The 14,781-nt window shown below is 39.8% G+C and overlaps 1 protein-coding gene across 1 annotated transcript in view; it reads left to right on the top strand.

Moving 5' to 3' along the window:
- The first annotated feature begins 10,742 nt into the window (after positions 1 to 10,742).
- LOC137284553 (caskin-2-like) overlaps positions 10,743 to 14,781 on the top strand; it is a 220,385-nt gene continuing 216,346 nt past the window's right edge. The window contains exon 1 of the mRNA XM_067816399.1: positions 10,743 to 10,927. Coding sequence (XP_067672500.1) covers positions 10,828 to 10,927 — 100 coding nt within the window. The 5' untranslated portion in view covers positions 10,743 to 10,827. The remainder of the gene's footprint in view (positions 10,928 to 14,781) is intronic.

A 14,781-nucleotide genomic window follows, 5' to 3' on the forward strand; every position in this document is an offset into this window, starting at 1 on the left:
AGATCAGCCTGTGCATTTTGACAAATGCTTCATACACTTAATGACAAATTTACTTGCCAGCTTTCATTTTTCATTTTTTTTTTTTGTTTCTTTGGGTGTTTTTGTGTTTTATCTTTGTTTGTTTGTGGGGTTTTTTTCTGACTGCTGTGCATTCTCTTAGGTTGTATACATGATGTCCTGTTCACATCCCACTTTATTAACAGCCAGCTAAAGTATCCTGTGTATTCCACGAGTTTAGTCTTGATAAACTCAGTCTCGACTCTCCCGTTTGTTGGTTACCTCCTACAGCAAAGATTGGTTGCTGAGTATCAATTTCACGGGTGCTTATACACTCATTGAAGTTATTTGATTGGATGTATATTTTATGTTCCACTGTATTCCTACTCGGAGGAGGGCATCATGCCAAGAGTATTTATAACAACGTAATGGAGTCCACGAGTGGTAAATTCACGTCAGACAAACATCCAGGTTCTCTCTCAGTAATATATACTTTGGTTTCAATGCAAACATAGGCATGCTCAATGTTTATGAAATCAATATTTAGTTTAGAAACAGATGCCAACGTGTCGAAAGGCACAGAACGCGAATAGTTACGAAGCGCTCTTACAATCTCTCCACCGTACCCATAACCCCACGTCTAGTCTCTGAATATATACAATTTTGATGGTAACAAACCAGCCCTTTAAATCTGAAAAGGAGACCAAGAGAGGCCTGAGGTTCCTGAAGCTGAGGCAGTCTAGACTTGCTTCATTTGGGGCTTTGGCATCACGGAAAGGCCAAGACTGTAGGCAAAATAATGGGGTTTGTGGACTGAGACAGACTAACACGACGCCTCAACTGAAATGAGATTGTGCTGAATTCAAAGTGCAGGTAAAATCATAAAATATTTTATTGAATGAGTGAGTGAGTTAAGTTTTACGCCGCTTTCAGCAACATTCCAGTCGCGGTGAGGCACACCAGAAACAGGCTTCACACATTGTACCCGCTTTGACCACTCTTCCCTTTTATTTTCTGTTGAACGTGGGTTCAAATCTCGGATGAATGTTATTGTTCGTTCTTATCATAAGAGTTGGGTAACCGGCCTTATCAATGTATGTGAAATGGGTCACCGTGTTGGGACCGTTGGAGAACCCAGGTAGACTCTGAGTCTCAACAGCTCAAGCTTGTCCCAAGATGGGACACATCACTGTGCCAATGTCCACGGTGTCAATCACTGGATTGTAAGATCGAACCTGGGTCTTACGTTCGATGTAGAGACTACGCTACCAAGTATTCTGTGAAAAAGAAATATGTACCAGTATGACAGGAAGTCGTCTCAACTAGACAATTCTTTGGCTTTACTTTCAACCATATCAGTGACATTAGATCATGTGAAAAATAGTTCGAACTGAAATGGCACTGCGAGCAGTGTGAACTAGACTCTTGCCCTCTGTCGCTCTGCACCGTTTACGACAGTGTGTCATTACCGACCTATGAATACACTGCCCTAACACCTGCGTTTCTAAATCACTACTCCCATACATGTCTCGTTGTTCACACGCTCCGCAAAGCCACCAGATTTATTCCGAACGATAAAACATAGCTTACTGTCTAGAATACGTATGGCATTTTAAAGAAATCATTATTCCATTACTGAGCAAACTTTCCTATCTCGTGTCGTGTGCGCGTAATAATCGGGGGATTAAATACATAGGTAATTCGATAAAGGGCCGACGCAAACAAGATATCTATAGGCTTGTGTATCAATTGTTATTTAGCGCGTGATAAAAAGATTTTCACGCCCTGAGCTCGATAGCTACACAAGTCGTTATTTGGGAGGCTTTGTACTTGAGATTGAATGAACAGTTCAATGATCTGGTGTACAAATTCCTTGGCAGTGACACTTCAAGTTCACCTCGTGAGAGGGTTGTTTGACTTGTAAACATGGAATAAAGTATGGTAACACCCCATATAATATTCACGTTAATCATTTTGTTAACATTAATCATTGTAAAGGAAAGTGCCCAAACCTCGGTTAAACTTGCGATCAGAAAAGATTAACCTTAAAGGTCACATGCAACCAAAAAATCAAACATAATTAAAACACATTTATCACTTATTCATGACATATAATATACATTGCTGCTTTTAAAAAAATAACAAATAAACAAAATTGTAAGCGTACAATCGCGATTCAAAAGTGCAATATTTTGTACTTGGGCTTACTTCCCCCGAAACGAAGCCCTCGGGAGACCGAACCCAGTCATAGCGGGTGGATATGCACTCGAGTGTAACGACGGCTTCCGATTGGCTGTTTCATTTGCTGATATGCTGACGGTTCATTGTGTCAAGGAGCCTATATGTTATAGAGTATCCCTGATTGTGTGTACAGTAAGATGATCTGTTTGATGGGCATTTTAGAAGGATAGCCAGTCACAAGAAAGTAAGATTCTGTATGGATAAAAACTTCTTCTTGTGTACTTGATGCGTCGTTTCAGTATGGATTCATATACTGTTGTCAAACAAAATCATATACACTAAAAGAAGTCGTTATCCATGAAGAATGTAGAGATGTTGGATTTATAAAATACATGTTCTCCGAATTTGCGCTCGATCCAATCAAAAATCATTTCAGTAGAGATGATAAACTACTGGAATCTGTCATTCGTCCAAGTACAAAGCAGGACTTGAAACTGACAAGAGTTTGCACCAGTTTCCGTCAGATCCAGTCATCCGAAAAAAATGAATGTAGTATGTTAGCAACCCACAGACATAAAAACATGTCATGTGTATCACACGTGCCTAATTACATAATGTGGCAGAGACGGGACTCGGGTGCACGAGTCATAAATCAACTTATTTTCTTTATGTCGTATACTGTGATAGGTGTTAAGTTCAAATTGCACGTGGTCAATAATCGAAGCTGTGTATTGCATGTTGTCTTTAGCAGACAGGCAGGCAGACATATAGGTGTGAATAAACCAGACACTGAGCTTTCTCTGTGACAGAGACTGCTAACCACAATCAACAAGTTTTTTTTACGTAACGAGTAGATTATTTACTTGTTTGTGTACACAACCAAGATTAGACTACTGCTCACAACCTCAGACGCTGGGCATGCATACTGTTTCAAGCTCCGCGAACCTATTCACTGCGCATGCGTCACGGGCGCAGTGCAGCACATCTGTTGGAACCAGTTTTCCCCCAGCGCTGGGGGGAATTTAGTGAAACGTTTGAACTCCGATTTCGCGGGCTTTTTTTTCATCGCGTTTTTTTCAACTTTATAAGTTGAATTGGCATTTTTTATAATTTGTTTCGGTAAATGCATACAGAAAGGTACAAGAATCTGCAAAGTTGTGCTTTGCGTTGCATGTGACCTTTAAGAAATAATTACATGGCAAATCAAAACGCTAAAAGGACGAAAAACTTGTGAAATCAGAGATACAAACTGCAAAAAAAATATTCCTTTTGCAACTATGGTTGTGTGACAAAGGCAAGTGTGGACATTTTCAACACTGTGGTATAGACTCCTCAAGAAATCACACAAGCCTATGTAACCGAGCACATAGTCAATATCTGGTGTACCTTCCGCCAGCTGCGATAATATCGTCTTCGATGCCAGTGATGTCCTTTCAGATTTTGTCTGATCGCCATGTGAGAGACACCCAGATATCATCAATTAACCCCGATGAGCCCAACAGAGACACTATCTTCAGACCAGTTGGACTTCCGTGACGTCAAATTCCAGTGACGTCAAGACTGACACCAGTCTAGCCATGCTGTTAGTGCTCTGGGAGTGAGGATAACGTGGTATAGTTTAGACAATTTCCGACCGTTCTGTTATGACAAACGACGATTTGAAGCAATTCAGTTTGAACACGCCACTTGACATGGACAGAAGTACTCGTATGATTCTGAGAATGGGTGTATCCTCCTTCGCCATCAACCTGAACACTGACGGTGCTTATCGTTACTAGTTTGATGCCGTTTTCTGGACAATCGACTGATTGCCAATGGACGAAAACCAACACCTCTTGCAACAGCCCTTTGTGCCATGCCAGCGTTCCATAAACCAATAACTTGCCATTTGGGGCAGTAGTCACGAGCACAAAAACGAAATCGTATGGTGAACCCAGAGGGTCAAACAATGATACAAATATAATTACGAAATAAATATAAAAGGCTATAAATAGCATAGGTGCTGCGATACCATGTTTCCTCGAGGACACATATATACAGAATATAAAGTAGACGAGTAGACATGTATTCACTGTATATATTAGCAATGTTTGTGCGATTGTTTTCATAAAATATACATAGTCTCATATTTGTGTTAAAAGATAAATCAACATCTGACACAAGACAATCTTGCAAACTCATATTTATGTCTGTTTTCATAGGGCTGTCCACATTAGGTAATCGCTGTAAATCAACGAAGCTCGCATAAAATCCAATCAGCGCCATTGTTTGGAGAGTTGGTGGTGATATGGTTATCTCGAAGACTAAATAAACAAAGATGCAAGGAATTACGCGAAGATTTATTGATACATCTGTAACCTGCATGTGAAGGCACGTTTGCTGTTCCATACATTTGTCTTAAATGACTCCGTGGATTAACACATCAATGATAACACACGTTTCTTATTCAATTGAATAACAGTTGGTGTTTGAAGAGTACCAGACAAGAAAGCGTTGCTACTTCACCCTCATACCCAGATATGGTTGGTTGGTTTGGTTTTTAAATTCCAGTTATATGGCGGTGGTCTGTAAATAATGTGGAGCCCGATCCAGAAAACGTTCGTAACACTAAGAACTTCGTAACACTTATCGTAAATTTAAGACAGATCCACAAAGCTATCTTAGTGAAAACACCTCGTAAAATAAAGATAACATTTAAAAATGGCCATCACCGGTCGTAAATCACTCAGCACTACTCTATCTATATGGCGATGGTCTGTAAATAATCTGGACCAGATATACCGGTGATCAACAATATGAGCCAAGTCAGTGAAGCTGACCACCCGGTCTCGTTAGTAGCCACTTGCGAGAAGCATGGGATATTGAAAATCAATTCTAACCCGGATATTCAACATATATGGCTGCAATTGTTTCGCGAGTGGGCTGCGTTTGTTAACATTTGAGATGCAATTCCTTCAAATTTGCTGTAATTCCTTCATTTACTTGGGGGGGGGGGGGGGGGGGGGGCTGTTCAAGGGTATTTGGCATTATAGATTTATAATACAAGTGCACATGTCGTTATAATATCTGACACAAGTTTCATGATGTATAAGATACGATAATAACATGATATAATGACAATATTGTCATTACAGTTTTGGCCGGTTTAAGTGGGTGTTGAAACCTGATATCAGTAAGCTTGAATCAAACTTCTTCATATGTCTGTCACGTTTTGTCACGATTAACTGCAAAGGAGAAGCTCCTTACTACAGGCTATTCGGTTTCATCAAAATCGCCGAATTGTGGGATTTAGGACCTACGGGGTTTTATATAGAGTAAATAAGTGTCAATGCTTCAACGGTTGTGTTTCGAGGTCAGCAGCTTCTGGGTCGAGAGTGTGCATGCTAAATGGGTGTATATGTAATCACATGAATAGAGACGTTTCAACAAACCGTCCTATGCATGCCTCGTCTCATCTTCCGCTGATATTGTGTCCATAGAACGAATATGATTTCCAAGACAGTATGTCGACTTTATTATGAAAGAGAACTACATGAAGCAAATTTTGCACAAGGAAGTTTCTTGTCCACATAATAAAGGCCGTGTTCGCGTTTCACGCAAAACTAACTAACTAACTAAATAAATAAATAAACGCAAACATTCATTGCGTGCGTGTTTTGGACTCATAGATTCTGTTATGCTTCATTATAAAATATACATTAAAACAGCAACATATTGAAAAATAGAAATTTTGACACGATTTGAACCATATATGTATAATTTCATTTCTGCACGCACCCTTTCAAAAGCTACCTCGAACACTGAAAAGTGTGAGCACAATGTTTATTACGTCAGTCAGTAATGCTCCACTTCTAGAGCATGTTCTTGAAGCGCAACATGCAGATAGTACTACCCATGAATATCCAGGTTAGAACTGATCTTCAGCAAACCATGCTTGTGGAGATCCATACTCGCGCTTGTGATTACTGGTTTGCCTGGTCTACACTATCCAAAATAGATTCAGCTACCAAGTCTGCAAGGTGAGGGAGAGCGGTATACATGCGAGTTCATGCATCTTAATAATCTTGTTTCGCGAGTGGGCTGCGTTTGGTTACATTTGAAATGCAGTTCCTTCAAATTTGCCGCGATTCCTTCAGTCACTTAGGTGGGCTGATAATCGAGTGAGTGAGTTTAGTTTGATGCCCCTATAGCAATATTACAGCAATACCACGACGGGTGGTGCCAGAAATAAGCTTCTCATATTGTACCCATGTGGGGAATCGAACCTTAGACGAGCGAACGCCTTATCCATTTGGCTGCCCCACCGCCCCATCTTTGTAAGTGTCGCTGGGAATACGTACTATACTGTGTAAGTACAGTTGTACAGAGACGCTGTTGATACGCTGGGCTTCAGGGTAGCATTGTGATAAAGCGTTCGCTCGAAGGCCCAGGTTCAATTCCCGACGTGTTTACCATATATGAAGCCCTTTTGTGGTGTCCCCTGTCGTGATATTACTGGACTAATGCAAGAGGCGTCGTAAAATCCAACTTAGTCACTCACTTATAGGCACTGTCCGAGCTTGACCACTCCATCTCTTAAGCCCGCTCTTCTGTCTAGCATAAGCTGACCAGGGTCTCTTCTCACCCGAACTCCCTGTTGACCGGCCATTCGTAATGGGTGAATTCTGCCGAGCCACGAAATCTGTGCACATATGTAACAAGTGCACACATACCACTTGATCCAATCATACTAAAGAATATTATCCGGGATTATCTACATGAGATTTACCCCAGATTTAAACATACAAGGGTGCTGATGTATAATGGGAAGGTCCGTTTTCAAAGTGGATTATCTTTGTATAAAGCCACACTTTCTGATGTAGACCCGTGAAGGTCCCGGGGTAGAATAGGCCTTCAGCAACCCATGCTTGCCATAAAAGGCGACTATGCTTGTCGTAAGAGGCGACTAACGGGATCGGGTGGTCAGACTCGCTGACTTGGTTGACACATGTCATCGGTTCCCAATTGCGCAGATCGATGCTCATGTTGTTGATCACTGGATTGTCTGGTCCAGACTCGATTATTTACAGACCGCCGCCATATAGCTGTAATATTGCTGAGTGCGGCGTAAAACTAAACTCACTCACTCACTCACCTTTCTGATGTACTTCAACATTACGGCATGTGACACCACATATAACACACTGTACACACATGGAGAATCGAACACGGGAATTCGGTACGAGGGACAACTTTAAGCACAAGGCTACCTCGTCCCCCGATTTCTGTGTGTACCATCCTTACTCTAAGCACATCGTCTGCTCGGGTTTTCGTCATAAAGTCATTGTTAATGCACTTTTTGGCATACATCTTCATCTAGAACATCTTTTCAATTACATGTATTTATCTGATATCTTCTCTTCATCGCTCTCTAAATGCATGACCTTGATTATATTTACTTCCCGTCGGTCTCCGTTGATTAGTACATCCCTCTCATAATTCATTCTTACTTGAAGTGGGTCCAAGGAGTACCGCAATCACACCATGCGAACATGGTGGTTTTGTTCGTCTTGGCTCTATTCTCTTGCTGTTTATGTATAACATGTGTTGAAATGTAGCTATCGCGTTCAATCTCTTATTCTTTGTTCCCGTTTCGGTTCAGTTTATTTTCTCCATCTTTCGCGTTCCTGCTCTTGCTGTCTTAACAGTGTCCCACTCTTATTGTTCTTCAGGTTGTTTCATCTTTCTGTGATAGATTTTTCATTTCATTTTCTTATCCTGTCACTCCTACACCTCAAAGTTCTGACAGGCGTCTCACTTCTGCCTCAACCACTAGGTGGCGTGTTCCTCAAGCCCCTTCCTCTACATGGATGTGTTCCTCTCCCTCTGGCTGGTGTCTTCTTTCTTCTTCTGAATGTTATGTTACTCCTGGTAGCCTGGATATGTCGTTCCTCTATTACCGTCCTCTTTACAATGTTCCTATTCCTGTTTGTTCCTCTGGCTGACTGGCACATTTATTCTTTCTCTGATTCCTATGTTCCACCTGCCTTCCTGGATATGGCGTTCATGTGTTATCGTCTTGTGTTCCTCTCTCTGTCTGTTCCTCTTGCTGACAGACACCTTCCTTCTCCCTCTGATTCTTATGTTCCTCCTGCCTTCCTTGATATGGCGTTCCTTCATTACCGTTCTATTCATTATTTTTACCCTTTTTCTTCTTCTGTATAGCCGTCGCATACAACATCAGTCAAAGTCCAGTTCCCGCCGATGTGACATTACAAAAACATGGTGAAAAACATCTTTCGATTATTCATTCCATTGGCTCTCGTTTGTTTTTCTGTTGTTTCTTGTTCCCCCTTATTTTCTCCAACTCCTTTTATCCTTCTCCTCGACATCTCTCCTGCGTTGGTGGCGCTTCCAATGACTCACCCCTAGCAGATAGTCATTTCATCTATTCTGTGACTATAAACATCCTTTCTTTGATGCAGGAAAGTCGAGCGACCCGAATGTTTACGGATTTATCTACCTCCAGTATCCAACTTCAGTCAGGCTCCGGACGAACTGCCAAGAACAATAGATATAGGACTCCCCAACTTATCTGCGTCACCGATACAGCTCCCACATCAATCATGCCACATCAGAAACACTACATCATCACTGCACGGGATTTCCCTTTCACTCTCACCTGCAAGATACGAGGAAATTGGACTCTCAGTTTCTTTCCTATTTTTGATAACCGTATTTCGATTTTATCTTCACGTTTTTGTTTCCTCTTGTGTTCCAAAACACATTACTATCGTGTCAAGGACTAGGTTTCACCTAGTTGATAGTGTCTGCACGTGAGAGCAGACGACAATTTGTCCCGACCTACACGATGAATGGATTTGTCTGAAAAGAAGATAACTTTATCACTGAATCCCGGGAAACGTCTTGAGTTCATAGTCCGGGTTTGGGGGTGAAGTTACACTTTATAAATGACTGGTTCGATCTGTGCAATTAGGAACCGATGACATGAGTCAACCAAGTCCAGCGAGCCGGACCACCCGATCCCGTTAGACGGGTCGCCTCTTATGGCAAGATTGTTGAGAGAGAGAGAGAGACTACCCTACAGCCCTGGTTTCCAAACCATAGATGCATTTTAAATTCTATTGCCATTCACCCGTCCTTTCATATCATAAATTTCATTAAAAGTCGTGTCATGTTTTATGTTTACTGAGATCATCCTTCCTTCTCATATTGCATATTTTTTTAGATCACACTGTAATTGTTATATTATGTGTCTATTAAGATTACATCGTTGTTGTTATACGGTATGTTTATTGAAATCACCCTTCGTTCTCATGTTGTATGTTTATTGAGAGCATACCGTTGTTATGGAAGTGTATGTTTATTGAGATAACAATGCCGTTGTCATGGTGTATTTATACTGAGAACACACTGTCGTTGTCATATTGTATGTTTATTGGGATCACACCGTCGTTTCCAGAGTGCATTTTTTTTAAAGATCATAACCTTTCAGACATGTTACTTAACACTGTAGTATCTATTAAGTCATTTGGGAAATAGTATATAACAGATGTCTAATCCTAAAAATTAGAATATACTAAGTTTTCATCCTCATTTCTACGATAATACTGAGTGGACAAAATACTACAAGCATACTTTTATCCATAAATAGATCTAACTCTCTATTAATAGACTCTTTTCGCTTTATCGACTATCTGACTCTGGAAATTGTTTTCATCGTGCGCGTTTGAGGGAAATGTAAATCGCATCTTATGTGTCACTTGAAATGTTATCAAGTCGATCTTACCATCCGGCTTGAGTGTCTTTCTAATGCACAGTGCACTTGAAATGTATCGCGTGGCTTTCAGAAAAACGCACGTTTTGATTTATATTAGACAGAAACCAGTGTCCGTCGCGCTTGGGGATTACATATTTCATATACTATTTCAGAGCATAAACAAACGTGACATGATCTAAAAATCGTCCCATTTCATTATCGGTGGGCGTTTTCCTTATGGCGATGCTCTAACTCAAAACCATTGTCAGCAGAAAGCGAATCGCAGTGTACATAAAAGTGGGCGTGGCACCATGTAAACGCTAGTACCGCTCGGGCCGTCATCTGTTATCAAATGAGCGATGCCACAGTGTGTGACCTCTGACCATGTAGACGAAGTGCGATAAAGTTACTGTGAGTTATGAAATGGAATCAGTCAATTAACTAAGCGCAGCGGGAGGGTCGTGTTCGGGCTAAATAGAGTCAGTTGACTGATCTCGTCTGTGTTTTCTTACGAACACGTGATGGTAAGGCGGGCGCGTGCTCCAGGTAACTGAATGTAACGGAAACGTTGATTGGTCCCCTTGCCACGCTTGCGCACAAGTACCCTTGGGAATATACAAGGGACACATTCGTACAGGTGCGAAGTGTGAAATAGGTAAACTTAATTTCTTTTCACAAATGAGTGAAAATGAAAACTTTTTACTGTGGTTCTGATTGGATTATGTGAAGCTGATCTGTGGATTTTGTTTTACAAGTGATTGTGATATTTCTGGAGGTTTTTACCCGAGTTGGCGGTTGTCCGACGACCGACATGTCATGCATGATCACTGTTGAGGCGACGAGACTCCCTCCGATAATCTGAATGAAAACATAGAGTCAAGAAGCTGGAAATGGGGAAGGACCTAGATATTATACAAGCTGTTAAAGAGCAGGATATAAGTTCTCTACAGAAGCTGCTTCAGAAGGCCGGGAAACTCGCTAATAAAAACAGTAAGTCACTTTACTAATAGCGCAACATGTGTTGATCTATTTATAGCGCTCGTCTACACTATTTTGCTGTTCAAGGCTTTGGCTACCAGCTTGTCAAAGCTGGGCAGTTGTCATCGCTAGGGTCGTCACAACTTGCATATATTTGATATAAACTCTATAACCACCCTGTCGAACTTGTACACTCTGTGTGAACTTTGTTCGCATCTAGTATGATCTACTGTCAAACCCAGTGAAGTTTTCTAGCAGTGATGCAACTTGATATTGATAGCAACACCTTTGCACTATTAATCATCGCAGACGAGTGTTTTTACACGTCGCATATTGATTAGGCTGTTTGTTTAATCAGTTCAGTGATTCACATAACCGTCGAGATAAATAGTTCGGAGTAGTGCGACATTGCTCTAATCCTTTTGAGAGTTTCAAAACATGTCGTTTTCATGTTTTGAAATTTATTAGTGCATATCAAGAGGGTTTTATAAGGAAACCTGTATGTATTTATCCTGATATTAACCCAAAGATCTTTCCCAATATAACCACTTTACTTTGCACATTATTGCTATGATAAACAAATATTTAAGTGCAAAATAAACAGAACAGGTCCGAGCTCCATCTTTGATTCCTGTATTCCTTAGATACTCTCATCAGCTGTCAGGTGGAAGCCAGGCATGAAACCTTGACTCTGTTGAAATTTGTCAGGAAGGCTTCTTTAATCAAATAGATTTATCATGTGTTTGCTTTGGTTGATAGTGTTAATAGAATTATTAGTTTCATGTGACCTGAGCCCTGTGACCCATTTTATGTTCAAGTCGTGTCCAGTGTGGCATAAACATTCAACGAAACAGACTCCTTCACAAATTATTTCTTTGTAGATAAATAGTAGGAACTGGAGTATAAATTAATTGATAGAAAAAGCATGGTATTAAATATGCATGTTCTTGAACTCATTCAAAAGACTAATCAGTAATGATACATCTGTTAATTTTTAAATACTTCAGTAAGTCCTTGGAGGCTTTTCTCGTTCAATAAATGATATGTACAAGACAGCTGACAAGATTTGACATGTATGATGACTGAATTCTGGCTTAAACTAGATAATTATTGTAGCATCCCTACCTGTCAATGCACAAAATCTTAAAGCCTTGTCTGCATACAAATTCAGAGAAAGTCCTAGATGTAGTGAAAATACACAGGAATAAGTTGAATTCTCTTGAAATGATTTATTTGGTAGTAATCCAAGTTGAGAAGTGGATTGGTTGGATTTTACTGATGGTATGATGACACATTCAGAATGTTTTCAAGTAACATATCTTATATGTGGGAGTACATTTTCTAAGTGAAGTAGAGATGTGCAGGCTATTTATCATTAGGTGCCTGAGTCGGGTGTGGGTTCCAATCGTGGATGTGACTCAACCCAACAAAATTACTAGAAGTAGAATGTGTACTTTTCTAAAAATAAGTGTAATCCAAAATGTAACATATGTTACATTTACTGATGGTGTTTGTCCCAGAATTAAATATAGATATCATGATGCCAGCTTTTAACTGGCAAGTGTCAGTAAGTCAATAGCTGGGGTAACAACCTGCTGAAGGCCAACTGGGTAATCTAGTGGTTAAAGCATTTGCTTGGTGCACTTAAGTTCAATTCCACGCATGATACAATTTAGGAAGCCCATATGGGCTGTCTCTTTTCCATGATATTAATGGAATACTAAATGCTTAAACAGCATAAAAACCTCCTTACTCACTTATTGTCAGTTAACTAATGGTTGATTGGTCAAGGGTCTGTTTTGGGCATTCAGCATTTATTTTTTCTTGTTTATTCTTCATCCAATATTTGTATAAATACATGAAATTAAATCTACCATACATTTTTAGACTAAACCATCAGTTGGGGATTTTGAGCATCACCAACACTTTCAGATTTTCTGCATTGACAACTGGGAACTAGTAAAATGGTTAATTTATGCTTGGATTCAGTTATCACATATCAATCTAATCATCTGTCATGCCTTTCAGGAAGATTACATGGAATAAAGATAACATTTAAAAAAGATAAAGCCCCCCCAGGACATATTTAAAAATTTATAGTCTTCATTCAAACCTGGGGGTTAACTATGAAACAAATCACGATAAATGATTTTTGAAGATAGTTGAAATATGGATCAGACTGAAGACAAAGAAGGATGATGGAGGTGGCTGGAGTCTTGACGAAGATGGTTAGGAGCACAATAGACATGAGAATTGAATACATTACATATATGTGTGCATGTTCTGCATACAAAGGGACTGTTTTACAGCTGCTTTACATGTACTGTAGTTTTAAGCCTGTAATACATACTGCGTGGCTGTTTGATGTTTTAGGCAGGGGAATACCCTCTGGCATTTTGTAATCATTTGTGAGTAACATTCCCCCTTTGTGGTGTTTATCACCTGACAGTTACATCTGTCTGGTGATTGATCATGTAGCCTATTGGATCTGATAGTGTAATGTAGGTGTAATGTACATGCAATGGTCATCAGAGATCAGGGTATTGACAATGCTGTGTAAGGCTAGTAAAGAGAGGGATGCTGTAATTATGTGTGTAGGGAGGCAGTGTTGAAGAAATCGGCATCAAAGAGAATTTGTGATGATATGAACTGAGTTTAACAAACGTGTTGTGCAGTAATCAGATTTGCATTCACAATCGTAGCATTAGGTATCCCTGGATCGGATTCCAGTGGTGGACTTCTGGATAATGGTGTCATGTATTTTTGATAAGTTTCGTTTTTGGTGATCCTTCATCCAAGCTGCAAGAGATGGCTCCCAGTTGTCATTAATGCAATTTGAAATGTGCTCCTGTTTCTTAAGTTAAGTAGTTTCTTCATGTTGAATGTATACCTGTCATCACTTTGTTGCAATCCACCCAACTCAGAGAAAGGCATGAGGATCTACATAAATGTTTTGCAAGTGCATCAAACCAGTAAATATTATTGGACTTGTACATTTTCATTTAGTTAATATTTGTTGATCATAAAAAAATTTACAACTTGAGAATGTGCACTCAGTATATTTTTGGTGTTTTGACCCAGATACACCATCAAATGAGGTCTCCATTCAAATTTCTTTCACAAAAGAATTTTTTCCATCACAGTTGTTAAGACAACTAACTGTTTCATGACACCCTACATTATGTCTGTCATGAAAGTGTTGGTAATGCTAACTGCCTGACCCAGGGAGTGGGGATGATTTTTTCACAGGGAAATGATGAGATTCTAGCAGCTGGAATATTTCAGGTGCTAAGGAGGAGGTGATACGCTTCTTTGATAGCCTGGCTTTGATACCAGCTAATTTGTTGCAGGGGGAAATAGACAGTTGTGGGAAGATTCCAATTCCAATACCTTTCTAATTTGTAGACATAATCTGTTAATTTTGATTTTTTTTTGCCCCAATTTATATATTGTCTGTTTATTTTATTGAAAGAAATGTGTGGTGAAATGTTTTGATTATCTTGAATTAAAATGTGAAATTTATCTGTGTGGTGTTACAGGTGTATTTTGACAAAATAGATGTTTATTTTATTGCCAGTATTACAGAAAATGTGCATATCTGGTTTCTGTCTCAACAGGTTTTTTTGAAGTCACAAGTACAAAAAATGTGTGAATTAGATGTCTGTACATCCACTGCACTGCATGTCTGACATCTTTTATTGAGCAGTAATGTTGCACAGTGCATGCGGTACATACCATACATGCTATAACCATTGATGAAAGCAAATGTTTCTTCAACTCAGCTTGCCAGTTATCAGAAAAGTCGTTGAAGGATCTCTTGTAAGTTATTAACGGATTTGTGGCCAATTACTATTGGCAGGTAGATG

This window comes from Haliotis asinina, chromosome 5, assembly GCF_037392515.1.
Source record: "Haliotis asinina isolate JCU_RB_2024 chromosome 5, JCU_Hal_asi_v2, whole genome shotgun sequence".
Classification (NCBI taxonomy): Eukaryota; Metazoa; Mollusca; class Gastropoda; order Lepetellida; family Haliotidae; genus Haliotis; species Haliotis asinina.